Raw genomic sequence first — 25,742 nt, forward strand, 5'->3', positions numbered from 1 at the left:
TCGGAGAGGGACATGTTTAATTGGATCTGACATGTGACGAGGTACCGCATGGTCGCATTCATCAGGTCGGCCTGCTGACTGTACGGACCACGTGGATCTCTGCAGTCAGCAGGCGAGTCGAGGCCTTCTGTCAATGTCTGTTTGGTCGGCCTTGACTTCGGCGGCCTCGTCTTTCTGGCATTGACTGACTGTCAGACCCTTTGACGGCGGACGTCCAGACTGATGAGAAAAAGAGGCGGTGCCGTCGGGAGACGGCTCCTTCTAGGGTTTTAGCAACTGAACCAGAGGGAAATTAAACGAGTGAGTGATTTATTTATATAGATTAATGGAAATTAGCATTCGGAGATGAAAACCCGTTTTTCCTCATTGATATCCAATTCATTTTTGGGTGATTTACCAAACAAGATTGATAAAGAATGAATTAGACTTGTTAACTTTCTGTTTAGTCCGTTAATATACAGTAGCAACAGACTGATTGTGGCGGCGAGAGCGTCTGGTCAGTAATAGAAAAGGGGGTCAGTGATACATTAAGGCGGACTTGAATCAACAAGATGCTAACACTCGAATCGAATGACAGAAAACACTGCAGCAAACACTTCTCTGCTGAGGCTCCCTTGAGCAAAAACATAAATCCCCCTACAGCTGATCGCGACCTCTGACCGGTGGGCAGAGACAGGAGATCAGAGCCCTGCATGGTTTGAGTCAGTTGTGGCTATCACTTTAACAGCGTGTTTGTCTGAAAACATTTGTTAAACAAATCCCTGCCTGGAACGATTTTGCATAACTGACCAGCTGCTTTGTCCTTTATCCGGTAACAAACACAGTGCATCTCGCCAAAGATAAGCACCCACTAAAAAGGAAAAAACACATACTTCTTTTAGGGGGATGTGGCGAAAGTTGGCCGAAAAGGGGACCGACCCAAACTTATTTGTGGTCCGTGTTGAGGCGGTGGAGCTGCGGCCGTGGATCCAGTGTCCACATCTCCGGTTTCCTTTCACAACGTCCAACTCTTCTGGATTCACACACTCTAATTATAGCTGCCTTAAAGTCAGACGGGACCGCATGGGAGACTTAAAACTCGACGGCAAAAGAACCACGGTCAAGTCCAGAGGCATTCTGTCAGTAATGGCATCTTAAACGCCACAGGTTTACGTCAAAGAGAGTTCATGGTTCCGTCTTACAGCTGGAAGGCAGAGATGATTTTCCTCGTCGCCTTTTTGGTTGTCTTCAATCTTTTAGGTAAGTACAACAGCGAGAAGCTGTTGACGTTGGTGCATGACAAAGTTTTACATACTTTTTTTCTTTTTAGGGTTTAGATTTTAAAATGAAATTTTATTATTAACTTGTTTTTAAAGGTCTGCATTTTAAGCACCGTAATGGAGAGTTTTAATAGACTGTAAAGTGCGTTTTTATTAAAGCTGTCGATGATTCAGCTTTTTTTCTTTGTCTTCATTTCATTAACACTGTAAAGCTGTTTAGCAATTCTTGCTTGTATATTTTCTTTTCTCTATTCTTATATTCCACCAATGCACGTCAAATTCCTCTGTGTAACATATGTGTAATGGCTTCTGATTCTGAATAGATAGAACTGTATTTTAAAATCATACATTTCACCTTTCCGTCAAGGGAAACAAATTTGTGATGATTGCAAAGTTCTCCGTACAGTAACACACCGGCATGTTCGTCGTCTCTTTCTTCCCCTTCCCCATTGTGTCCTTTACCTTTCTTCCTCCCTCCTCAGCGCCTCAGTGCCATGGCGCCTGTGCGGAGGTGGACTCGCTGACTGAAGCCGTGGCGGGAGAAGGCTTCCTGCTGGGCTGCATCTCCTGTAAGAGGAGAGAGGAGGTGTCCGCCCAGAGCACCGTGGACTGGCACTTCAAACCGCCGGGAGAGGAGGAGTTCAGACATGTGAGTCCCCCCCCTCCCACACGTGTGGGCTCTTATATACATACATACATACATACATACATACATACATACATACATACATACATACATACATACATACATGTGGTTTGAAGTTTCTGAATTAAAAGGGTTCTCTTCTACCGTCAAGGCTTCTTGATACTGAAACTGGGACGTGACGAATTATTGCAGATGGAAAAGCCTGTTATGAGGCCTTTTGTCTTAATTACTTTTTATCTATTTCACGTATGTGTCCCTTGTCAGATCCCTGTAATTTATATGTTTTAGAACATGCTACATTGTCTCATTTATAATATTATTATATGCAGTATAGAGGAAGTTTTGGATGTGTATCATAGAGACATTAAAGCCTTCCCTCCAATTACAGGAACATTCCTGAAATACTAAACCCCTTCTTAGATTTTCCACTATGACCACCCCAGCGCCGAAATCCTCCACGAAGACTTCAGCGACCGCCTGGAGTGGCGCGGGACGAAAACCAGCGACATTCAGATAGGAGCCATCTACATTCTCAACGTGACCTTCAATGACACGGGGATGTTCCGCTGCTCCATCAACCGCACCCTCTTCCTGCCGCAGTACGACGAGAACGTCCTCGTGGAGAAGGAGGTGGAGCTCACCGTGGTGGCTGTAGGTAAGGCGGGGGAGATTGTTCTCCCGCAACTAGTTTGTATTTTTCTACAATCTTCCTTTGGAAGTCAACGGTTGATGGAACAACTGCTATAATGAATGGATTTGATCCCAGGCTTCTAAAGCCAAAGAAATAGGAACATACTTTATATGAAATACCTTCATCCAAAAAGTAACTGACTAAAGAGGTAACGTTCACCAAGATTCCCCTCTGAAATAAGGTGGAGTTGCATGAAAAGACAATAAACAGAGAGACTCACGTAAATAATAAGCAACTATTATTTAGTAAGTACACTATACAATCCACTACTAGCTTTAAGTTGGATTTTTCTTTTATTATCCCTTCGTAAACTGCACTAACCTTTTTCCTGAGAACATTTTGTCCTACCGCCATATATTTAAGACCTCGGCGTCCCCGTCCTCTCGGCCTGACTTCAGTTTTGTTTTGAAAGTTACACCAATAATCAGTGTGTATCCAGAGGACTATCTGCGTAACATGAGATGATAACCTGGTGAAAAAAGTTCAACTGTGCTTTCATTCCACTGCTTCTGTCAAACAGCCGATCTCTCAGGAGAAGGACATTGCCAAAGGAAACACACGGAGGAGAGGGACCTGTCAAGGACAGTTTCTCAGTACTTCATCAGATTGTGTGCTTTACTATTTGTGTGGCTATGTGAGTCCTTTACGAAAAGGGATAAAAGTCAACTACCAATGTTTTTACAGACCTTGACTTGCATCCCTGAAATCCCGTTTGGGTAAAACAGTCTTCTCAGTGAGACCCGTCCACCACTGGAACAGTCTTCCAGTCTTCCTCTTCCTCGTGTTTAGAAAAGGCATTAAACAAAAACTGAGGAGGCTGCCCAACACAAACCAGCCCTGCAATCACGAGTAATCGTGCCACCTCATCGCTGCCGCTGCCTTCATGTGCGCTCACGGCTCCGTATTTGGTCTCATATTCTGCCTTGTTACAGTGTTGAGTTGTACTTGTAATATTAGGCCCCTTAATTGTAAACCTGCCGGGGGCCGACAGACGAGAATGAGCTCTCTGACGAAGTCCTGCACATTTACATTGAAGAGGAAACCGCAATGTTCATTAACATCCTGGTATCCTGGTCAATAAATAGATGAACACGAGCAGCTCCAAACACCTGCTTAAACTGCTGGTTGCTATTCCCCAGCCAATCGGGAGCTGACCGAGGTGGTCTCAGAGATCATGATGTACGTGCTGATCGTGGTTCTGCAGCTGTGGCTCGCTGTGGTTCTGATCTACTGTTACAAGAAGATTTCGGGAGAGCAAGAGGCTCGTGACGCCCGTAAAGCTCTCAAGGCCCAGGCAGGGTGAGTAGTTCGTCCTTAATGTGATGAATTATTGAGGGGATTCATTATAGATCTATTGGTAAGCCTTTAATCAATATACTGGAGTCAGTAGTGTACTTTACATATGCAGGGTTGTGCAGGAAGTGATTGCATATGATGTTACAGAAAAATAAAAAATCTGTAATCTAAATATAAGATAAATATATCGGATTATAGTTTCATTGTGAAGTATTTTCATCATTAAAATATACAGTACGTTAAAGTCCGCAGCTGTTTGTGAGGGTATTTTAATTGGACCAATGAAGTGAATTCATTCTACTGCGTATTAAAGTAAATTGCCAGTTATGTTCATGGTGACTAACTGAGATGGTTTTATTTGTTAATGACGATGTATGGTTAATGGAGTCTTCATCAATTTTATTTTAAATTGAGAATGGAAGAATCCAGACTTTTTATATGTGATGGTTTATTTGTAAAAAGTAGTCAGCATCACCATCAGCTACATTTAGCAAAAATACTTTGTACCGTTTGAATAACTGTTACATCCCGGATGCTGTTTCTCAGATCTAAATAAGTTTCCTTTTATTTTTTTATTTGCAGGCTGTTAGAATCTAAAGACATGTGTGACAGGGTGCAGCTAGAGTGACGTCAGTGGTGAGTTAGATTCATCTTTACCATCATGACAAGATCTGATTCAGGAAAATGTGATAATATAAAGCATGGGAATGCACGTTTTTTTACTGTTGGATTTTTGTACTTTTTATTTTGAATCTTACAGGTAATAAGATCATCTCTGCAAGAGTCAAGCTTCATAACTGTTATTTTGCTAACAAAGAGGCGATCACAGCATGACAGGTTGAGACATTTGCAACCTGCAGGATTGAGAAAAGGCCTTTAAAGTATTCAACGTTTCAAATTTGTGAATTTGAAAAAAATATAAATAAACAATGCCTTCAGTGTTGGGAATCCAATGGACGATTAATTCCACTGATTATGTATGTATGTATCTTTAAATAAAATATGATTTATTTTATTAACGTTGTGCACATGCAATGTCAAATTACTACAGACCAACATTTTCCTTTTGGGTAATGCATTTTGTCCAAAGTGAACAACACAAAAATGGAACGCTGTGACGTATAAGCTGTTAATCGGTTACTCAAATGGACATCATTAATTTCCTATATGACAAACTAATCAATTCATTGACTAATTAATCATACAAAAGCTAATCATTTATCAGTATTCCTCAGTTCTATGGACCACTTCTAGTATCAATAGAAATATGTATTGTCAAAGAAGCAGTTTTAATGACATGCTTTGTGCAAACTGGCGGCTTACTGGGCTGAGGTGCACATTCTGGGTTTAGTGTTGGACTACCGATGTCTCATTACAGAATAAGAGCCCTTCAATGTAAATCATGTGACTCTCCGTACCCAACAAAGTCTTCATATCTTGAGATTTTAATGTGAGAGTTGAAAGGGAAACCCTGACATTGTGATATTAGAACATTTAATTACCAATTTAATTATGTTTAGTGTGTTTTATTAAATATATTTTGCTTAAATTATTTTGAAATTCCATGATTGATTACTTGACTTTGCTTTTTCTGCCAAACCCACCACAGAATATTAGTACAGTGGTACGAAGGTTAACCCATCCGAGTTGATTAGATTTCTCAACTGAGTTTTTCATGCTTTTCCACCCCGACTTATTTCCGAGAAACTTATGAACATATCTTAAAATGTTGATGAATGTTTTTTCTGCAATTATTTTTGGAGAATCCGTCTCTCTGTAGGGGTTTTCACTAATTAAGTAAACTAATCAGTTAATCAAGATAAAACATTTGGAGAAGTAAAGAATTTCTTCTTTCACACACACACACACACAAACACACACACGAGCTAGAGGACATTTGGAGGTGAGTGCGTTGTAACTCAATCTAGTCTGAGCTGTGGTCTGAATGCCGTCTTGTTCTCCTTCTGCAGCTCGGCATTAGCACCGCCTGAAAAACGTTCATGCGAGACAACACAAACAACCAAGCACACACACACAAACACCAGCTTTGGGTCACAACTCATGATAGAAACAAGTAGATCTTAATATTTGTTTGTCACTGATAACTTGTGGGCTTGTTCGTATTTGTAATAAATACAAAAGACTTTGACATATTTGTCTAATGATTTTTGTGACTCGCAGAAGGCTCGAGGTCCTTCATATATACACAGTATATCATATATGCACACCCCAAAACATGCTTCTCCAGTAGTGTACAAGCCCGGTACACAACTGCCTCACTACAGAATGCTGTTGACCTTGCCCTGTGACCTCCTCATTTCATTAAAAGTGTTGACAAGTAGAACGTGCTGCCCGTCTCTTCAATGTAGAACCTTGAGCAAGAAGGAGGGCACATTATGACCAAGGCGAGGGGAGAGGGGGGGGGGGGGTCTAGCTTGAGACCAGTTTCTTCTAGTCCTTCTGGAGATACATGACTTGGCATTATCGATGTCTGCTGAAGCCCGTCGCTGCAGCAACTGAGATCCTCGAGAGGTAGGCTTTTCTTTCTCAAAAACGAAGCTTGAATGATGATGTACACGTAATCTATGAGACGCACTTTCTACATCACATCACCTGCACTCTGCTGACACCCCCAGGTCCCTTTGAAAAGGAGCATATCGATCTCAGGTTTGCCTGGTAATATTCAAACAATATATTTACAATATTTTCTATATATGATAACATCATCATATCAAAAAGTTCCATATTACCGTACTTATCAATTTTGGATGAATGGGTTGTATTTTAAATCCTTTTGAGGTCATTTTCTCACACTCATTCTATGAAAGTTGATTTTAATTTCTCATCTATTAATCTCCAACTCACAAACTAAGACCTTTTAATCCGTCTGATATTGACATAATAATAATAAATGAAATAGTTTCCGCCGAAATCTTGTGGGCGGGGGGTGCTTCCCTGTGTGATTAATCTTCTTTGTGTTTTCTCCTCAGTAGCAGTTCACTGAAGGTCCAGCAGAGGTCAGGCATGTCTCACGCCATCAACGCCACCGAGCTGCAGTCGCTCCTGCTCTCCTTCCTGCAGCACTGCCTCAACGGCACAAGAACAGCGTCCTGGCAGGTGAATCCGGACCCCACCCCCCAGCAGGCCTCGCACCCCGTGGCCGGCACCAGGGCCCGGGCCGAGTCCCAGGGCGTGATGTACATGCTGCTGGTGGTCGGCACGTTCAGCTTCTTCACATTCGGCATCATGCTCAGCTACATTCGCTCCAAGAAGCTGGAGAGCTCTCAGGATCCGTACCACCAGTACATCGCCCGGGACTGGGCCCAGGTGTCGACCCCATCCAGGGCCGTGGCTCAGGCGCTGCACGGGGAGGCCGCCGGCAGCGGGGCCAGAAGCGAGGGACCCGTCGTCATCTGCAACCCGGGAGCAGCCGGCCCACTAGAATGAGGCGTTCAGCCATTCAAAGACGTGAAACTCTGTAACGCAAGGATTGTGATTACTTTAATGTCAGGGTTTTATATCTTCATTTAAATCTTACACTTGTTGGGTTGTATTTTCAGATCAGCGGTTTCATGGAAACATCTTGGTAACATCAAACATTTTAGATCATACATTTCATAAAAACAAAACAATCACAAAAACATCCCATGCTGTAATCTTTGGATATCGACACATGCAGTTCCTCGTACTTTACAGAATCATGATTTCCAGATACTGGTCATCTAGCTGACTGACAGTCCCTGTCTGGACAATAACAGCAGAAACAGAGTGGAACTAAGAAGGTTTGATTAAGTGTTTTTAGAAATAAGTGCACAAGTCTGTTTGAAGTATCGCTGTAATGATCAGTTAAAATTGAGAAAAAAGAAGAATAAACCACTGTTCTCAAATCCTTTTCTGTTCAGAGATTTACTGCTTCAATCTGAGCAAATTCTTTATCCAGGTCATCAGGCCTTGTTTGGTACTTTTATGCTTGGTCACTGAGTTGGCTTGTTTCTTCTCCTCCTTCCTCCTTCTCTCCTTCTCCTTTTCTCTCTCTCTCTGCTGCTCCAGTCTGTGTTGGCGGGCTCCTTTCTCAGCGCGGCTGATCTCTCGCGGCAAACTGAAGTGAACCATCTGCATGTTGAGCATCGGCACGATGAGGTTGTAATTGTCCACCGTCTTGTTAAGTTTCGCCAGCTCCTCCTTTACAGACGCACAGAGCTGCTCCCACTGGCTTTGCTGTTTGGGGGTCATGGGGTCACCGAGCCTGGCCCTCCCCTCCAGTAACCTGTTTCGGATCTCAGCCGCGGCCTCTCGGATGTCGCGCTGCGTGACGACCCAGGGTGGCTGGTAACCATTGTCTATGAGGATGCGGTTGAGATTGTGGGTCATGGGATCAGCGTACGGGTTGTGCTCAAACTTGTTGAGGGGCTTTCCAGCTCCACCCAGGTTCCTGAAGTCTCCTCGGGCCATGGACTCCTGGATGAGGTCTTCCACCAGACGTTCCACGGCCTGCGTGATCTTGATCTTTCGGCTGCGCTGACGGATGTCCCGCTCCACCAGCGCCCCCTCTGCGGCGGCCGCCCTCTCGTGCTCCCTCTGCCGGTAGTTCAAAACCTGCTCGGTCGCCCGGTCGACCCGTATCTGCCGGTACTGCCGCTCGCGCTGGCTGGGCGTGCCCGAACCCACACCCTCGTAATTGAGGTAGTGTCTGTGTGGAAAGGCTGCGCCTCTGGGCTTGTCCTCATCTTCCTCTTCTATCCCCCTATCGGGTTGAATAGTCTTGCTTTGATGAGCCAGCACAGCGCGGTAGGCCTCCTCAACTTTGGCAAACAGCCCTGCATCCGCAGTCGGAGCCCCTGAGTCCGGGTGATAGATTTTGGCGAGGCGCAGGTAGGCCTCTTTCACCTGCACAGGACTGCTGTGGCCCTTGTCGGATAGCTGCAGAAGCCTGTAGCTTTGTTGCAGGCTGTTGCTGATCTGGTTTATGGAGCTGAGCGCTCTGAACAACAGGGACTCTCGAGACGAGACCAGCAGAGAGCGGCCGGGGTAGAAGTCGCTGCGGGAAACCAGGAAGTGAAATGTGCAACTCATGTTGGCCACCTGCTGTGGATTTAAGAAAGACACATTAAAAAGAGAAAAGCAGTCGTATATAAATCATACCCACAAAAGGGTATCCGTTATGCCAGGTAAGAGATATCTTACGGAAATAACAAAGCAAATCTTTTGTCAGTAAGACAAAGATGTTTTGCAATCGGAGTTTGGATTCACATTTAGCCTCTTTTTTATTTTGGCTATGGTTTGATTATGCAAACTAACTAGGAGGGGGTAAAGAAATATTATTAACTAAACTATTGAGGGTGCTTCAGTGTTTTTCACGTTTCATCCTCATTACTTGTTACCGGTGTGTGTAAATACATTTGCAAAAGAAAACATTTTCTCCTTCAAGTATTTAATATTTTCCTTTTAACTTATCAAAACGGAATTTGTTACCCTTATATTTGCTACAAACTGGGATATATGCCGCTGATAATGGCGACAATACAAATAAAACTGTATATTACATGTATTTACCAAGAGTAATTTAGAAAAAAAAAAAATTATTCTTCAATTATGCAAACTTATAAAACTCCAAACAAGTGTTTCTGCATGAAGGAAAGTGTCAACAGTAATCAAATATAAGTAGCACTTTAAAGTAAATGGGATATCAGCTGTATTTTGACCTTTTCCAAATAACACAATTATCCCAGCACATGCACATTTTGAGATATATTTTTTATTAACTAACGTTACATGACCGACCTCACTGAGTGCAAAGCCGACCGGAAGTCAGCTAATGTGACGTCAATACGGAACGAGACGTTTAACGCCATGAACACTACACATGAACCCAAGTTAACCTCACACGGACTATAATTTAAAACCATAAATAACATTAGCAGGAGGTGACCTACGTGCAGCTTTTTGTTGTTGTTACATACGGGACCTTCTTCTTCTGCTACTTGTGGGTTTCTAAGCATAGGAGAAGCTCTACCGCCCCCTGTTGCCCGGTTGACGTCACTGACAAGCGACAGCCGGGTAGAAACGGTGAAACCGGAAGAGGGAACTACGGGAATCGCCGGTTACCGGAGGGAAACAGGAGCAAACTTCGACTTAAGTCTTGAGCGATTAACTGCCATCATATCAAGAATGAACTGCAGCTACGAGTTCTCTTAAAAAGGTTTGTAAAAAAAGAGTTCGACAAACTTTTTATTTGTTTCCTTTTTTTACTTTCACTTTAATGTTAACGCTATAATGTGTGAATACAGTGAACTAACTCGACTAATGACAGTTCAATCAGTCTAATGAAAATGTAACTAACCCAACCCTTTTGATAAGATATTACTGAGAATATACTTAGATAAAGAACACAACGACAGACAGACAGACAGAAAGAAACCGACTGTGGTCAACTCAGCAGACACTTCAATTTTAGTTACCTATTTACTGACATTTATGGTAAACTCATTCAAAATTCTGATCTAGTGAAATAGCCTTTAATAGTACTTCTACTTGTAACACTATTTCTAACACAACATTACTATTTCTACCTCTTTCTCCACTGATGGTAAGACTGTGGTGGATACCTTATAGAATATACTTATGCGGAACATTTTGAAGGGCTTTAATTCTGATATTCTACATCACATTACATGTCATTGACTCTTTTATCCAAAGCATTGCATTTAACTGTAAACCACACAGAGGGAGCATTTAGAGGTTGGGTGTCTTGCTCCGGGACGCTTCGACATTGGACCAGGAGCAACCAGGATTTGTACCGTCAACCCTGCGGTTCCCGGTGCTCCCTCTCTACTCCATGCTTTATGCGTTTGAAGGGCTTTAAAATGTCCTGCTCTCTGAGTGGTCTGCTATTATTGTGAAGGGAAATTAGCTCATTATAATTAATATTACTATTTAATAGTAATTATTATTACTATTAAACCTGTTACCTGTAATTAGGTTTTCTTGGCGATCTGAATGTTAAATAAAGACACCATTTGTTTAACATTTAAATGTAGAAGTCTTAAGAACAAAAGTACTGGTATTTAAAGTATTGCTTTTCCTATTTTTTACAGCCGCTCAGCTGCAGGAACGGATGTGAATACGATGGCAGAAGGTAGGTGCAAAGATATCATGTACACAGTCATCTTACTCTTACTCACCCAGTTCAGGTTGTCTACAACACAACAGCGGTTCCCAAACTCAACAATGCCGCGGCCCAATTTGAAATCTGAAAATCTTTTGCGGCCTACCCAAACCTTTAATCACAACTCTGATCAAAACATAAACTAGGGATGATTAAATGACCTTAAGAATTTAACCGATTAAAAATGTATTAACCGACAACGTATGTTTTGTACACCATTTTCTCCGGAGCTCATATATATTTACTTTAATACTACAAGAGGGCGCCTTTTGTTGAATAACGACAGGCGGACAAGAGCAGCCGTTTAAATTGTTTGCCCTTCATCAATTAATGTTTCAAATAACTAATGTGCTGCTAGAATTGTTCAAATAATATCAATAATTTTATATTAATTTCAAACTTTTCAAAATTGAAAATGAAAAACATTTTATTTATTTATTGTAAATGACCTCTCGCGGCCCACCAGTATGAATCGCTGGTCTGCAACATAAAAGCAGCACAGCAACGTGAAACATATTGAACAGATGTGAGAACAAACCATATTCAGTGTATAAAAGACACGAGTAAACTTTTAAGTTGGCACATGTTTTGAAAACCATGAATGTTGTCATTCATTTTCTGTTTTGTTTTTCTATGAAACATTAGTAAATATGCGTGGGCACCGCTCCATCATTAAGTCATTTCAGTTTACCTGATGTTTGTTTCAGCTGCGAGACCCTCAGATGGATCACCTGGTGTTGATGTCATGGCGGAAGGAGGCTACACAGGTAGAATGATGTCATCTCATTAAACGCCTCTCTGACCATGACACCTCATTATTAATGTTTAGGCTGAGTATAAATATCTAACTTCCAGCACCTCAACTATTAAAAAGCTCAACAATTAGCACACAATATAATTTTTGGTTGCTGCAATGAAACACACAATTTGTATGGACCAGTTGTTCTCTCGGGCCTCCAGTCGTTATGCTAAGCTAAGCTAAATACCTACATTTTGTTAAATACATTTAATTGTAAAAAAAGATGTGAGAGCTCTACAGAATGACATTTGGAGGAAACATCATATCATAGATGTAAAAATACATCTTTCAGATGTAGTTTGAATTACATCTTTTAAATCTGTTATTTAAATGAAAACAATTGAAACAGCAAAATTAAAACATGAGTCAATTTTACTATAAAACACAGTTGTATGCGAGATGTTTGTGTTAAAATACTTAAATGCAATACACAAAAAACCCAACCATAGAAATCAATCTGCCAGAAACTTAATACTTCTTCTTGTAAAATCCAAGCAGAACATGGCCTGCATTTATATATTAGAATGATCTCAGTTATTTGTACTAAGGAGGAGTTTTAAAACTTCTTGCAATGAAACTTCTCTTCCAAAGAAATTCATTTTCACTCTTTCTTCAGGGGAGCACTTTGTGGAAAGACATCGAGTCGAGCTGATCAAGAGAGTCAGCAACATTAAACCCATTTTGGATGAGCTCCTCCGCCAAAAGATAATCTCCCGATATAGTTATGATCAGATGAAGCCTCTGCCAACCTCTCAGGAGAAGATGGCGGAGCTCTTTCGTTGGCCTTTGCCAGTCAGCGGAGGTGAAGGAAACAAGATGTTCTACAAACTCCTGAATGAACATGAGCCACATCTCATCCATGAGCTCAGGAGAACAGAAGAGCCAGTGAGTAAATCCTTAATGATATGAAGCCTTTTGAGGTGTGGATCACACAGGTTAACAGGTCAGTTTATGTGACTCAATAGGTAAATACTTTCTTTACAAACACATAATTGGATGTTTTCCAGGTGGAAGCAGAGCTGCCCGTTAAAGAGCTGCTTTTGGAAACCCTCCATGATTTGAGAGATAAAGAGCTAAAGAGATTCAACTGGCTGCTGCTGTGGAAGTTCTTTTTGTGCGGCTTTTCAAGACACTTGTGGAGACAATTGGAAAGTTTACACACTGCAAAGAACCTGGTGGACGTGATGGTGCAGACGTGGGGTCAAAGGTCTGTGGAGGTGACCAAGGAGGTGTTAGTGGACATGAACCGGACTGATCTGGTCCAGAGGCTGCCCACCTGGGGACACAAAGGTAGAGCAGAGATACCTGAGAGGGTCATTCTTAAATCTGACTGTGTGTAACCAGCAGTTCTTAACATTAGTGTTCAAATCAATCATCTAGATTTCCTCTCTCCTCAGAAGATCACTCTTTGGTTGAACTTTGGCCTGAACTGAATCCTAAAGTGAGTAATGTCCCTTCTGTCTGAATTCAAACTAAAGCTCAAACAGTTAATCAATGAGTTGATCAACAAAAAATGTATCACAACAATTTTAATCTTTTCATTTTTTAACTACTTTTTCTTTCACAAAAATGGTAAATATTGTAGAAGATGTTCTGCTTTTCTGCTCTCTCAAACATTGATATTTGAAAATAATCAGCAGATTCATCAATAATAAGTTAATTTGTAGATCATTCTACAGTGATTATTTTGTACATTAGACAAATTATTATTTGATTTGAACAAGACCAACTTTATTTTGATCAAGTTGATATCATATGTACAAATATTATTGTATCATCGTTTGATGTGGTTAAATTATTTTAATACGTCCACAGTTGGTGGAGACGATGGCGTCTGCTATTGAGCTGCTTTTGGAAACGCTGAAGGATTTAACTGACGGGGAGCTGAAGATGTTGCAGCATTTGTTTTTGTGGAAAACTCGCAACCAGTACATCTCTTCTGATATCAGATGGCTGTTGTCAGATGCAACAGACGTGCAGGACGTGGTGTTTGTAATAGTGCTGACCTGTGGTCGTCTCTCTGTGACGGACACCATGAAGTTTTTACATGAGATGAACCGGACTGATCTGGTGCAGAAGCTTTCACACAGCAGCTCAGGAGTCCAAAGTAAGACAATAAACGACCTAAAACCATGAAACTGCTACTTCACAAATATCTTAAGTTGTGCCATAATCTGCTTCTTTTTGCATTATGAATAAAATAAAATTTATTGTGTGACCGATGAGGCATCGAACATTTTTGCAGAGGAGGTTTGGGTGAAAATTTCTGTTTTTCTAAATTGTCGCCTGATACCAAAACGTTTTGTTAGATCAGTGACTCATGACTTTTACTTCCTTTCTCCTCAGAGAAACTCTCCTCTGAACACAGACCTGCACTGATACAGAGAGTGAGTAACGCAACATCTGTCTCAATTTAAAACAATGCTCATATTCAACAAATGCAATTTACTCTTCATCAATTTAGATCCAAAGTCATGTTTTGTACTTATTTGTATTTTTATGAATGTATTACATATTATAAGGAATATGAATAAATATTTCTTTCAGGCAGCCAGAAAAGCAGCTGTAAGACATCTGCTTTTGGGAATAGTGGAGGATTTTAGTGATTTCAAGGAGATCCTCACGTCGATCATCTCACAGAATAATCCCTTCTCATTAATGTTGAGACGAACATTTGGCAGAGAATCAGTAGTGGATCTGATGTTGGAGACTTTCGGCCTTCATTCTGTGGATTTAACCTGTGAGGTTTTAGAGATGATGGGCAGAAGTCACACAATACGGTGGTCGTTGTCCAACTCATTTTTTGAAGGTAAAACCAAGATAATAAAACAAATGAAAAGATATTCATATATGTCTAAAATATAAGTAAACAAAGCATTGAAACGTCTCTTCTCCTTTGGTGCTCAACCAGTGAAGGCAAGTGGGAGAGAGAGAGAGACCGTGGGAGAGCGAGCTCAAGATGAACCTGCACAGAGCGTGAGTCAAACATCACAACTCTCATTTAATACGTGCTGATTGAATACCATCCTGTTCACGTACATACATACATACAAACATACATACATACTAAATCAATAAGGTACATGCAGCTTTACTTTATCGTCCAATAATGTTCGGGGGTGTTGTTAGGCCTGACGCTGTCAGGGGGTGCGTGGGAAGGCAGGACTCAAAATGCAGACTTTAAACCAAAAAGACTTTAATAGTCAAAATGTTCAAAGCAAAATGCCAAGGGGAAAAAACGCACACAGGAACCGGAGGGGGAAAAAAGGCAGGCAGGAACAAGACACATCCGGGACAATAGACAATGACGCGACAAGTGACAGGAGACACACACCGCTTAAATACACTAGGGAGGTGCAGGTGATTGGACACAGGTGGAAACAATCAGACAATCACAGCCGATGACAGGACAAGGCAGGAAGTGAAGTTACCCAGGGAGACAAGAAGCAGAAAACTACAAAATAAGACAGGAAATAAAACCACACCGTGACAGACGCGGAGCGGAGGTAGATGTGGACCAGGAAAGGGAAGCTTGTGTCCCCTGCTGGAGCTGTTGCCTGTATCAGGAATCAGGAATCAGGAAACATTTATTGCCAAATCATGTCAAACATACAAGGAATTTGACTTGGTTGGTGCGTGACAGTAGACAACAAGACAGCAGTGCACAAGTAATAAAATAAAATCAAATGCTAATGCTATGGGTTAGTAGAATAAGGCTACGGGTTAGTACAAAAAGAGAATAAAGTTAAAGTTAAAAATATTTAAAAGGTTAAAAAATATGAAAAAAATAAAGTGCACTAGCGAACAAGTGACAAAATGATGAGTGATGACAAAGTGACGAGTGAAAAATGACAGTTAAAGTGACATGTGCAGTGTGAAGGGGAGTGACCGGTGGAATGTCAGAGCCAGTCAGTGGGGGACCGGCTCTGTTGATGAGCCCGACTGCCGACGGGAAGAAACTGTTGGTGTGGCGGGAGGTCTTAGTCCTGATGGACCTCAGCCTCCTGCCAGATGGAAGAGGCACAAACAGGTTTTGTCCGGGGTGAAAGGGGTCGGCTACGATCTTTTTAGCTCGCTTCAGAGACCTGGAAGCGAACAAGTCCTGCAGGGACGGCAGATTGCAGCCGATCACCCTCTCTGAGCAGATGACACGCTGCAGCCTGCCCTTGTCCTTGGCTGTGGCTGCAGCGTACCAGACGGTGATGGAGGAGCAGAGGATGGACTCCATGATGGCCGTGTAGAAGTGGACCATCATCGTCTTTGGCAGGTTGAATTTCTTCAGCTGCCTCAGGAAGAACAACCTCTGCTGAAGCTTCTTGGTGATGGAGCTTATGTTCAGCTCCCACTTGAGGTCCTGGGTGATGATGGAGCCCAGGAAACGGAAGGAATCCACAATAGTGACGGGGGAGTCGCACAGGGTGATGGGGGAAGGTGGGGCTCTGTTCCTCCGGAAATCCACAACCATCTCCACTGTCTTTAGAGCGTTGAGCTCCAGGTTGTTCTGGCTGCACCACGACACCAGATGGTCAGACTCCCTCCTGTAGGCGGACTCATCCCCACCAGAGATCAGTCCAATGAGGGTGGTGTCATCCGCAAACTTCAGGAGCTTGACGGACTGGTGACTGGAGGTGCAGCTGTTGGTGTACAGGGAGAAGAGCAGAGGGGAAAGAACGCAGCCTTGGGGGGAACCGGTGCTGATGTTCCGAGAGGCTGAGACATGTTTCCCCAGCTTCACGTGCTGCTTCCTGTCAGACAGGAAGTCTGTGATCCACTTGCAGGTGGAGTCGATGGTTTTGAAGGCAGAGCTGAAGTCCACAAACAGGATCCTGGCGTAGATTCCTGGGGAGTCCAGATAACTGATAGGATGAGAGGAGATACATAAATGACCCTATATTTTTTAAGAAAACAATGTAAAACAAACAATAGAACAGGCTATATTTGTATTGAGTGATCACATGACATTAATTATATTATTTAATACAATCTAAAACACTACAAGGGAGATGTTACATAAATTCCCTCTGATTACTTTTAATCCATCAGGAATCCACCATGACATCAGTTCAGGAGAGTCTTTTGCAAACAATGAAGGATTTAAATGAGGAGGACCTCAAGAAGTTCAAACGCCTCCTGCAGTCCACTCAACGTGAGAAAGGTCTCCTAAGAATCCCAAGACACAGTTTAGAGAGGGCAGGCCGAGTGAAGATGGTGAAGCTGATGATGGAGGCCTACGACCAACAGTCTGTGGAGGTGACCAGGAAGGTGTTAAAGAGGATGTTCTGGGAAGACCTGCAGGAGAGACTGTCAAAAAGAGTTTTTTCCCAAGGTAAGAATGAATTTACAAAATTGATGAATCGGATGCTGAACCTGTCGATCAATGTCTCACTTTGTGATTTTCTCCACAGGGCCATCAGCAACTTATCTCATGGGTGTGAGTAGTGTCACATGAGACACAATAATGCTTTCATTTCATTGTTACAGGTGAACAGATTTTAAACCAGAAACATCACATCGGCTGTATAATTGATGAGATCCAGTGATCTGGGGCCTCATTTATAAACGTTGCGTACGCACAAAAGAAGGCGTACGCCGCTCTCTACGCAATAATTGGTATTTATAAAAAGCAAACTTGACGGAAAAAAGTGCGGTCCTTCACGCAAGCTCGGACCCATACGTACGCACAAAAACGGGTGAAATGAGAACCGTCGGCAAATGCAAGAAACACGCAAACGTGTGTGAAAGTGTGTAAAACTACACTGTTGTGTAAAAGAAATGCCAATACTGCCTCTCATAAATAACACGAACACCCGTTTGATCGATTAGTAAAACAAACTGAAATTAACAAATTAACACATTTTCAATTATTCGAAGAAATATGTTCTGCAATAATATTGGCATGTTATGCAATTCATCCTCAAAACACAGCTGTTGCTTGTCAGGTGCAATCAAATGGAATAAAATGCCATGATGCCATCACAATGCGTAATGACGCGAAATGGCTGATCTTGCGCTCTTAGAAGACGTGGCACATGGAAGGATTCGCGCTGTAGTGCAGCGCACCATCGGCCTGTTTAAGGGCAGATGGCGCTGCCTCGACTGCACTGGAGGGAGGTTATTGTAAACTGCTGAAAAGGTGTGCAAAATCGTGCTGGCATGTGCTGTGCTACATAATGTGGCACAGCTTCCAAACGTGCCTCGACCCCCCTGACGCCGACGTTGGCCAAGACCCTGTCCCCGATCCCCAATCATTGCCGCCAGTCGGTGTCCCCTCTCCCCACCCGTAGCAGACACACTTTGGCGATGGCGCGCTAAACGCTTTTTTGCATCCAATTTGATTTCAGACCATTTTTTCTTTATTTCGGCCACGAACGCTTTCCTGCAGCGTTCGCAGCCCCTGCAACCTTTTGCCACTCAAGTGCCTTTTTGGCATTAGTAACGTCCATACTGTGCCCTCCAAAAAGCATTTTACTTCTCCTTTCCACCTCGCCAATGATAATTTCGACTTCACACTGAGTGAAGTAACGTTTCTTCGTTTTCCTCTCAGTGTTTGTCATGATTTCGCAATCGATGAATATTAATTTGTAGGCGTTCCACAGACTATATATGGGCAACTATGGGCGTGGTATGAAGCCGCAAAAGCTGCGCTGCATTTAGAATTGATTGTGATTTATTAAGGGAAAACTGCGTAGGACGTGCGTGCGCACGGTTTTATAAGTCTGAATATTTCTGTGCGTACACACGTCCTATGTTTCATCCGTACGCCACTTCTGGCGCAAATCCTACGCAAGGTTTTATGAATGAGGCCAAAGTGTATCAAATGGTGTTGTGATGCAGAAATGAGCACATACACTAATCTCAAACTCAGATTTCACAAATCGTATCTGTAGCCGACACTAGTGCTGCTCGCGGGTCCTCTTCAACACACGACACCGTCTACAGACGTTCAGGTTGACAGCAACGTACTTTATTTCAAAACAAAGTTCACATTAAACGATGCTCAGTGCCGTGCGCTCTCGTCTGCTGCCCGGCTCCTCGGAGCACACGGGTCAGTGTTCATCAATGAGTGCATCGGCTTTCTGTCTCTCTGCTGGCTGAGAGGACCGAGGGATGATGAGCAGAAGGTTACAGCTGTGATAATTAAGTTAACTAAGTTCCCCTGAACCTCTAAGGATCCAGAGGATTCTCCTTTCCATCAGTGGATGACCAGCCAACACAGCATCACTGAGCCTCATGTGGTAAATAAAAGTACTTTAATGACTTGCTAAATGTTTCATTACTACAATGGAGATATTACAGTAATGCATTCCCATTACTTTCATCCCACCAGGGAGCTTCCAAGAAATCAGTTCAGGAGAATCCTTTGGACACCCTGGAATATCTAAGTGTGTATATATATATATATATGGCAAAGAATATCAAATCTAGCCAAATTATACCTGAGACATAAAGCACAAAATGAACTTCAGAGCATCCATCCATCTTCAAACCGCTTATCCTTCATACAGGGTTGCGCTTGCGTCAATCCCTGCTAGGAATGGATGAGGCTTCCACCTGGACTGGTCACCAGCCAATTGCAGTGCAGACGCAGGTACAACCAACCATTCACACTCACACACAGCAATTGAAACAAATTCACGAGGAGAGAGGAAGCATGATGGTAATTTATTCCATTCATTGTTTGATTCATGAGGAGACACATCACCGTGTGTTTACCATCGTTGTCCTCTGTAGCAGGGCTCCAGTGAATGGACCAAACTTGACCCTGAGGTGAACAGTGCGGATGCAGACGATGCTCCAACTTACCGGTAAATCATTGGAGCAGTAAGGAAACAAATGAGCTTATTTCCTGTGATTCTTTCCCTGAAGGAAATATTTCTCTGTGTCGTTACTGCTTGCAACACAATATGACAATTATAAGCACAAATAAACTTCTGTACTTTGTTGCCTAATATAGTATTTTTGTCCATATAAAAAAACTGTTGTTTTCTTTTTCGTGTTTAGCTTGCAGTCTAAAGCAGGAAACTATGAATGCAGCGTCTCTGGCTTGCGCTGGATCTGTAATGGAACGGTCAGTTTTAAGTACCAGTTTTGTTCCTGGGAGGAACACATGGAGAGGATGAAAAGCCTGCAATACATGCCTGCAGGTCCCCTGATGGACATCACAGTGGTTACTGGGAGGTTCGATGAAGTGCATCTGCCACACTGGATCTGCATCGGTAGGTGGACATGAAGACAATTTGTACATAAAACGTACGACTTTTAAAAGAACAAAACAAAAACAGATAAAGTCCTTTTCTCTTTGCTTTTGTTCTGTATAGAAAACAATCCTGAGATATTGGACAAGTTTGCAGTCCTGCACATAAACGACTGTGGAGATGATGTGGAAAAAGTGTCCCAGGTCACATCGTTCCATGTCAAGCTGTCTGAGCCTGTTTTCTCCCCAAGAGCGGTCCTGCTGAGAATGGGCATTCCAGTGAGAATACACTGTAACGTGTTGATATATAAGACCAACACGGCCTTCCTCACGCTCCATGTGTACCTGATCCCATGTGATCCGGGTCTGCAGCAGGTACTTTCATCTCTTACTGCCAACCGATTACAATGACAATTTGAATGAATGAGAACAATCAGAGTAGACATATGTTGAGAAGGTTTTTGTGTTTTTATACAGGAAATTGACAGGAGGCAAATATTCAAAGGATACAAATTAATCGATAAGCCACATCCAAATACTTCTGTGAAAATGAACGATCGTTTCATCTTAACCGCAGTTTTAAAGGGTGCAGAAATTACTCCTGAGGTATTTCCTTTACTTATTTCTTATCTGGTTCATAAGTGAGCTCTTGTTTGTATATTAAAGAAAAGGGAAATTATGACAGAATGATGCCACATATTTGTAAAACGTATTACAGATGCAAACTTTAGATCAAAGTCAAACATTGTTACTTTCAGATTTTTTTTTCGACAGGACTTAAAGCTTCGATGTGGCAGCAGCCCAAATTTCTACGAGGTCTACAGTAAAAATCCAGACACAGACTTTGAACTCGTGCTCAAACATAAAAAAAAAGACCATCAAATAGTGTGGAAAAGGACAATTCGAAAAGGTCAGTTTCAAATGAAAGAACAAGAATGAATCTACACCGCCTACAGATGTCTGTTAAAAAACATTTTTATTCATATTTCCTTTTCCTCTGCATTATATTTTCAGATGAATACCAAAGCATTGATCATATACATGGTAAGACATTTCTAATTATTTGTACTTAAATGGACCGCAATTCGGATGTTAGACCGTGGAAAAGCTGTTTCATTATATATAATATTTACATTAATATATTATTCATATATATATATATATATATATATATTCAGCCAGTGTGGTGTTATATACAAATAAATAAATATATATATATTTATTTGTATATAACACCACACTGGCTGAATTAAGATCTGAATAATCTCTATTTTCCACACCTTCCTAACATTGAATTACATTATAATCATATAATACATTATAATAATATAATGTAAAATACAATTTTAAACAGGTCAAACAAAAACAAGTTAATATTTATTATAGAATTCTTTATAAATTACAGAACACTACTTTGTTTTCCTGCATCTTTAGCTCACCAAACCATAAAAGCGTACATCAATAAACATATCGAACTAATGTGATAACAAAGCCTACAGCTGTATAAAAGAAATAAATGTTCGGAAAATAAAATACTCAATTATTCAAATGTTACATCAAATTTAAGTTAAATTTTTCAGGCTTGCTGCTCAGTTTGTGGAGAGACTAATGATGAGAGAAGGAGTTTTGGTTAATATCTACACCACTAGGTTTCCTTTCTCTGTGTCACACTGCTTGACTCTACATTTATGAAGCTGAGGCCGACTCGCAGAATGTGTTTTAAAATCAGGAAGATGAAGTCGAGGACGATTTAAGTGCAGGAAAAACATGTTACTTTTATTAGTGTTGGAGCCATAATGCAGGTTTTGGTGATTTTGTTTATCTTGAGGAAAACACCAGGTGAATCAGGACATGCAGTTCCAACACATGAACACAAGGTGGCACATTTCCATAAAAATGCATTTAAGTGCCTGCTAATGAGAACGGCTATGGGAAGCAGACAGTTTTTCAACGTGTCGCACGTGTCAACGTGTCGTGCAACGAGGTGGCGTCTTATGCTTTGTGGTGCCTGTAACCAAAACATGTGATGCAATGCAAGGAAATGGACATTGGTAATTGTATGCGGAGCACGGATTAAAGATGACATGAAGACACTCAGTGCACTGGACAGTACATTTATTTGTGGCAGAACACGCGTCCGAACATGTTACCCCCGTTCGACCAGATTAACACATGCAATGGAAATGTGTTGGGGCTCTAGAATTAGTGTTCTATTTCCACGCTTTGTCTGCTGCTGTAGAGAAGGTGTGCTGGGAAGCACAAGGTTGGTGGTTCAAGTCCAGGCTGCCACATGTTCTATGTCGAAGTGTCCCTGACCAAGACACCTAACCCCTAATTGCTCTACAGGCAAAATGTGAAAAAAGCCATGTGTTTAAAGTGTAATGTAAATCACTTTGGATAAAAGCGTCTGCTAAATGACCTGTAATGTAATGTAATGCAATGTGTATGTGAACACTAAAACGCTCCATCACAAACGTTTTCACATTTTTTCATCAATTTCTTTCAGCTGCGACACCCTCAGCCGGAGCAGCTGGTGTGAACACCACGGCACCAGATGGCAGCGCAGGTAGCGGCACGTCTTCTTTGCTAATTTAATTCATCAGCCACTGATCCGATTGTTAGAAAATCCAGAACGTCCCCAATGAACCTCATTTCTGTGTTGCTGCACGGTTGGATGTTTAGAACAGGTGCAACTTGTTCTCCAAACACAGCACATGCTGCAGAGCAATGAACGGAGCAGACGAGTGCAGCGTGTTGTTAGTTTGACACTTTTGGGAAATTGTATTCTGTCGTCGTGGAGTCATTGTTTCTTCTCTCCCCAGAGAAACACTTTGTGGATGAACACAGAACTGCGCTGATCGACAGAGTGACCAACGTTGCAGCCATCTTGGATGACCTCCTCGATGGAGAAGTCATCTCGAAGGGGAGTTATGAGGAAATCATGGCTCTCTCTACCAGGAGGGATCAAATGAGGAAGCTTTTCTCTGGTCCCCTGGACGGTTCTGGACGTGCCGGCAAAGACTTCTTCTACAAAATCCTCGAGAAGAAGGAGAAATTTCTCATGAAAGATCTTCAGAAAAAGAAGTGAATGTTCATTCATTTTTATCCCAAATATACAGTATAACTGGGCCCATTTACAAAAATAACAAGGGGAATGTTTATGTTATCGCCATGTCTCTAATCTTCAAACGACTGACCTCCTGTTACATTTAATTTACTGGACATTTGTACGAGATGTGGTGCCTCTTCCACATGATTAATAATGATCAAGATAATTCAGGTTTGACAATCAATTGGAATGTTTATCAGACGATCACGTGAGAAATGAATTGGAATGGTAAAATATAATGATGCCATAATATTTTGTTAGATTAATGTCTAAAGCTAATCATGACTTCAGCTGTGAGGAAATTCCACAACGCCGGCTGTGTGGGAACCTTCTGAGCAGAAGAATCTCAGAGCACCTCTCCTCTTTGATCCCATTTGTCTTTGCATAACAAAGCTGCGTGGACAAAGGAGAAGGTGTGAATTTCTCCAGCCTCAGTCCTAAATCTAATCAAACATACGTTTTAACTGCCTTGTGAGTCCTCGTTGCTGCCTCCGGTGTTAACCCTGTCAATGTATAAATATATCTGTGCTCTCAAACATAAAGAAGAAGCTTGCCGATGCCTGTCTATGTACAGCTGTTGTAGACTTCTTCCTTGCGAGAAATAAACGGAAAAAACAACTTTGATTCACAGAGACTTTATAACTGATTCTGGATTGCATGAGAAAATCTTCCACAACAGAATATAAATCAAAACATGCTTGATCATGAAACCGAGTTTAACCTCTGACGTGAACGAAAGGAGAGGTATGAACACACCTGCTGATGGATCTTCTTTTCAGTTAGATTGTACATTTTGTTTGGGATAAGTATTGAATAACATCATCGCTAAGTGTACATTGACCATAAAAGTAACAGCCTCCCCAGGTTACACTACAACGCTTATTCAGGAAAAATGTTATGTTTGTGAATCAAGAAAAGAAAGCCAATTAGTGATCATGAATAAAATATGGAAATGACATTTGGAGATGTTCCCTTATTCATTGTCTATGACGTCAGAACAAACTGCAGAACACTCACAACTGAACGATACAAATCACTCTCACAGAATTTGAAAGGCCTTTTCTTACAATTAGATAAAGTTAGCTTTGCGCTTGCTCGAAATCCAACACGTCGTTATAGAGTCATTGTTCCTGTTTTCCACAGGGGCAGTGGATATTTCGTGGATGAACACAAAGCCGCGCTGATCGATAGAGTGAACAATTTTGGGGCCATTTTGGATTATCTTCTTGACAAAGAAGTCGTCTCCCAGGGGAGTTATGATAAAATCTTGGTTATCTCTAACCAGAGGGATCAGATGAGGAAGCTCTACTCTGGTCCTCTGAACACTGCTGGACGTGACGGCAAAGAAGTCTTCTACAAAATCCTCCAGCAGAGGCTGTCATAACTTATTGCTGATCTCAAGAGGAAATACTAATCAGCCTTTTCAACCAAACATAAGACTCTTCCACCTGAACATATTTCTTACACATTAACAGAACCGTTTTATATCAAGCATTTATGATGATATTCATCCTGCTGCTATGTCTCACTATGTATGTTTAGATAGCAGGGTCTGCACCACAAAGACCTGGTTCTGGTTGTCCTGAGCCTCTGTTACCTTTCAGCAGTCCAGTGATACCCTGAGCCTCTTACCTGCCGGCACCGATGATAATCATCAACAATAAGTATGTAGAAATATGCAATCTTCTTCTGAAGTGCAAAATACAGTGGCAAATAGGAAAACACAACAAAATTAACTCCTTACGGAAAGGGTAGGGCCTTATAGCAGAGGACGGACCCTTCTAATTGGACAGACGGACTGTCTGTCTTTTAACAGGAAATGATACAGGGCTCTCAAGTGGTCACGCATCGAGCGAGACAGTCACGCAATCCCCCCACACATCCAATTCCTCACGCCAAGGATTGGACGCCGGTCTCCGAGCCGTGTCGGCCGTAGCGTCCGCGGCCCCCCCCACCCACACACTTTTATTTACTTTTAAGTACAACACCTAAATATAATTGAACAACAAGACACCGGTAAAACAATGGTGAAACACTAGTAGGACACTTTTAAGACACTCGTAAAACATCGCCATCTCTCCGTGACTTTCTGCTGCGGCTCTCCGGCTGCGCTCACTCCCCCCCCTCATCACAGCCTCTCAGTCCCGCCACTGATTTATTGATTGCCAGAATATCTAGAAAGCGGCATTTCTCATCTTTCAGAATCCGATTGTGTGAATAGTTAAGGGGTCACGGTAAGTCACTTTCCGTCGCCGGCGACAAGGCTTCGGATTAAGAGGGTTAAAAGACAGACAGTTCGTCTGTCCAATCAGAAGGGTCCGTCCTCTGCTATCTGCTATAAGGCCCGACCCTTTCCGTAAGAAGTTAATGCGTTGTGTTTTGCACTTCAGGGCCACCGTAAAATAGACTTATAACAAGCAGTTTAAATATCCCCACAAAATTTTTATGAGGAAGTTCTCAAACCTCTTATCCTGCATACAGGGTTGCGGGAGTCCATCCCAGCCAACTTGGGGCAATAGACAGGGTACATCCTGGATTGGTCGCCAGCCAATCGCAGGGCTACCCAGAGACACACAACCATTC

At 42.0% G+C, this 25,742-nt stretch overlaps 4 protein-coding genes across 10 annotated transcripts; 3 read left to right on the forward strand and 1 right to left on the reverse strand.

Moving 5' to 3' along the window:
• Positions 1 to 103: 103 nt before the first annotated feature.
• LOC120811221 (sodium channel regulatory subunit beta-1) lies at positions 104 to 5,442 on the forward strand. Its single transcript, XM_078094770.1, has 6 exons — positions 104 to 1,239; positions 1,742 to 1,908; positions 2,326 to 2,560; positions 3,736 to 3,895; positions 4,475 to 4,528; positions 4,653 to 5,442. Exons 1-5 carry the CDS (start codon positions 1,167 to 1,169, stop codon positions 4,518 to 4,520), a joined length of 681 nt encoding a protein of 226 aa, XP_077950896.1. The 5' UTR covers positions 104 to 1,166; the 3' UTR covers positions 4,521 to 4,528; positions 4,653 to 5,442.
• A 147-nt stretch (positions 5,443 to 5,589) lies between these two features.
• LOC120811229 (uncharacterized) lies at positions 5,590 to 7,779 on the forward strand. 6 transcript variants are annotated; one of them, XM_040166486.2, is made up of 3 exons: positions 5,590 to 6,424; positions 6,529 to 6,568; positions 6,883 to 7,779. In XM_040166486.2, exon 3 carries the CDS (start codon positions 6,917 to 6,919, stop codon positions 7,337 to 7,339), a length of 423 nt encoding a protein of 140 aa, XP_040022420.1. In that variant the 5' UTR covers positions 5,590 to 6,424; positions 6,529 to 6,568; positions 6,883 to 6,916; the 3' UTR covers positions 7,340 to 7,779. The 6 variants fall into 6 exon arrangements, with proteins under 6 accessions (XP_040022420.1, XP_040022417.2, XP_040022418.2 ...); XM_040166487.2 differs by having other exon boundaries at positions 6,326 to 6,424; positions 6,886 to 7,779; XM_040166488.2 differs by having other exon boundaries at positions 6,337 to 6,424; positions 6,529 to 6,559; positions 6,886 to 7,779.
• On the reverse strand, positions 7,372 to 9,927 carry dnajc28 (DnaJ (Hsp40) homolog, subfamily C, member 28). 2 transcript variants are annotated; one of them, XM_040166474.2, is made up of 2 exons: positions 9,826 to 9,927; positions 7,372 to 8,977 (listed from the first exon to the last, which is right to left on the reverse strand). In XM_040166474.2, the coding sequence occupies exons 1-2, from the start codon at positions 9,889 to 9,891 to the stop codon at positions 7,799 to 7,801; spliced, it is 1,245 nt and encodes a 414-aa protein (XP_040022408.2). In that variant the 5' UTR covers positions 9,892 to 9,927; the 3' UTR covers positions 7,372 to 7,798. The 2 variants fall into 2 exon arrangements, with proteins under 2 accessions (XP_040022408.2, XP_040022410.2); XM_040166476.2 differs by having other exon boundaries at positions 9,674 to 9,870.
• A 3-nt stretch (positions 9,928 to 9,930) lies between these two features.
• LOC120811225 (uncharacterized) lies at positions 9,931 to 23,783 on the forward strand. Its single transcript, XM_078094147.1, has 23 exons — positions 9,931 to 10,091; positions 10,987 to 11,027; positions 11,765 to 11,824; positions 12,473 to 12,741; positions 12,864 to 13,146; positions 13,254 to 13,297; positions 13,672 to 13,963; positions 14,203 to 14,243; positions 14,404 to 14,665; positions 14,768 to 14,832; positions 16,900 to 17,182; positions 17,262 to 17,287; positions 19,026 to 19,091; positions 19,184 to 19,238; positions 19,362 to 19,444; positions 19,588 to 19,661; positions 19,858 to 20,072; positions 20,175 to 20,425; positions 20,528 to 20,656; positions 20,825 to 20,960; positions 21,065 to 21,094; positions 22,557 to 22,616; positions 22,873 to 23,783. Exons 2-23 carry the CDS (start codon positions 11,018 to 11,020, stop codon positions 23,136 to 23,138), a joined length of 3,000 nt encoding a protein of 999 aa, XP_077950273.1. The 5' UTR covers positions 9,931 to 10,091; positions 10,987 to 11,017; the 3' UTR covers positions 23,139 to 23,783.
• Positions 23,784 to 25,742: the final 1,959 nt, after the last annotated feature.

This window comes from Gasterosteus aculeatus, chromosome 20, assembly GCF_964276395.1.
Source record: "Gasterosteus aculeatus chromosome 20, fGasAcu3.hap1.1, whole genome shotgun sequence".
NCBI lineage: Eukaryota > Metazoa > Chordata > Actinopteri > Perciformes > Gasterosteidae > Gasterosteus > Gasterosteus aculeatus.

Coding starts and splice junctions, on each gene's coding strand:
- LOC120811221 (XM_078094770.1), top strand. CDS start 1,167: ATGGTTCCGTCTTACAGCTGGAAGGCAGAGATGATTTTCCTCGTCGCC. Junction 1,909..2,325: donor GAGAGGAGGAGTTCAGACAT/GTGAGTCCCCCC, acceptor ACCCCTTCTTAG/ATTTTCCACTATGACCACCC. Junction 3,896..4,474: donor GCTCTCAAGGCCCAGGCAGG/GTGAGTAGTTCG, acceptor TTTTATTTGCAG/GCTGTTAGAATCTAAAGACA.
- LOC120811229 (XM_040166483.2), top strand. CDS start 6,363: ATGACTTGGCATTATCGATGTCTGCTGAAGCCCGTCGCTGCAGCAACT. Junction 6,425..6,882: donor GCAACTGAGATCCTCGAGAG/GTAGGCTTTTCT, acceptor TTTTCTCCTCAG/TAGCAGTTCACTGAAGGTCC.
- dnajc28 (XM_040166474.2), bottom strand. CDS start 9,891: ATGCTTAGAAACCCACAAGTAGCAGAAGAAGAAGGTCCCGTATGTAAC. Junction 8,978..9,825: donor ACAACAACAAAAAGCTGCAC/GTAGGTCACCTC, acceptor TTAAATCCACAG/CAGGTGGCCAACATGAGTTG.
- LOC120811225 (XM_078094147.1), top strand. Junction 20,426..20,527: donor GTGATCCGGGTCTGCAGCAG/GTACTTTCATCT, acceptor GTTTTTATACAG/GAAATTGACAGGAGGCAAAT. Junction 20,657..20,824: donor GTGCAGAAATTACTCCTGAG/GTATTTCCTTTA, acceptor TTTTTTCGACAG/GACTTAAAGCTTCGATGTGG.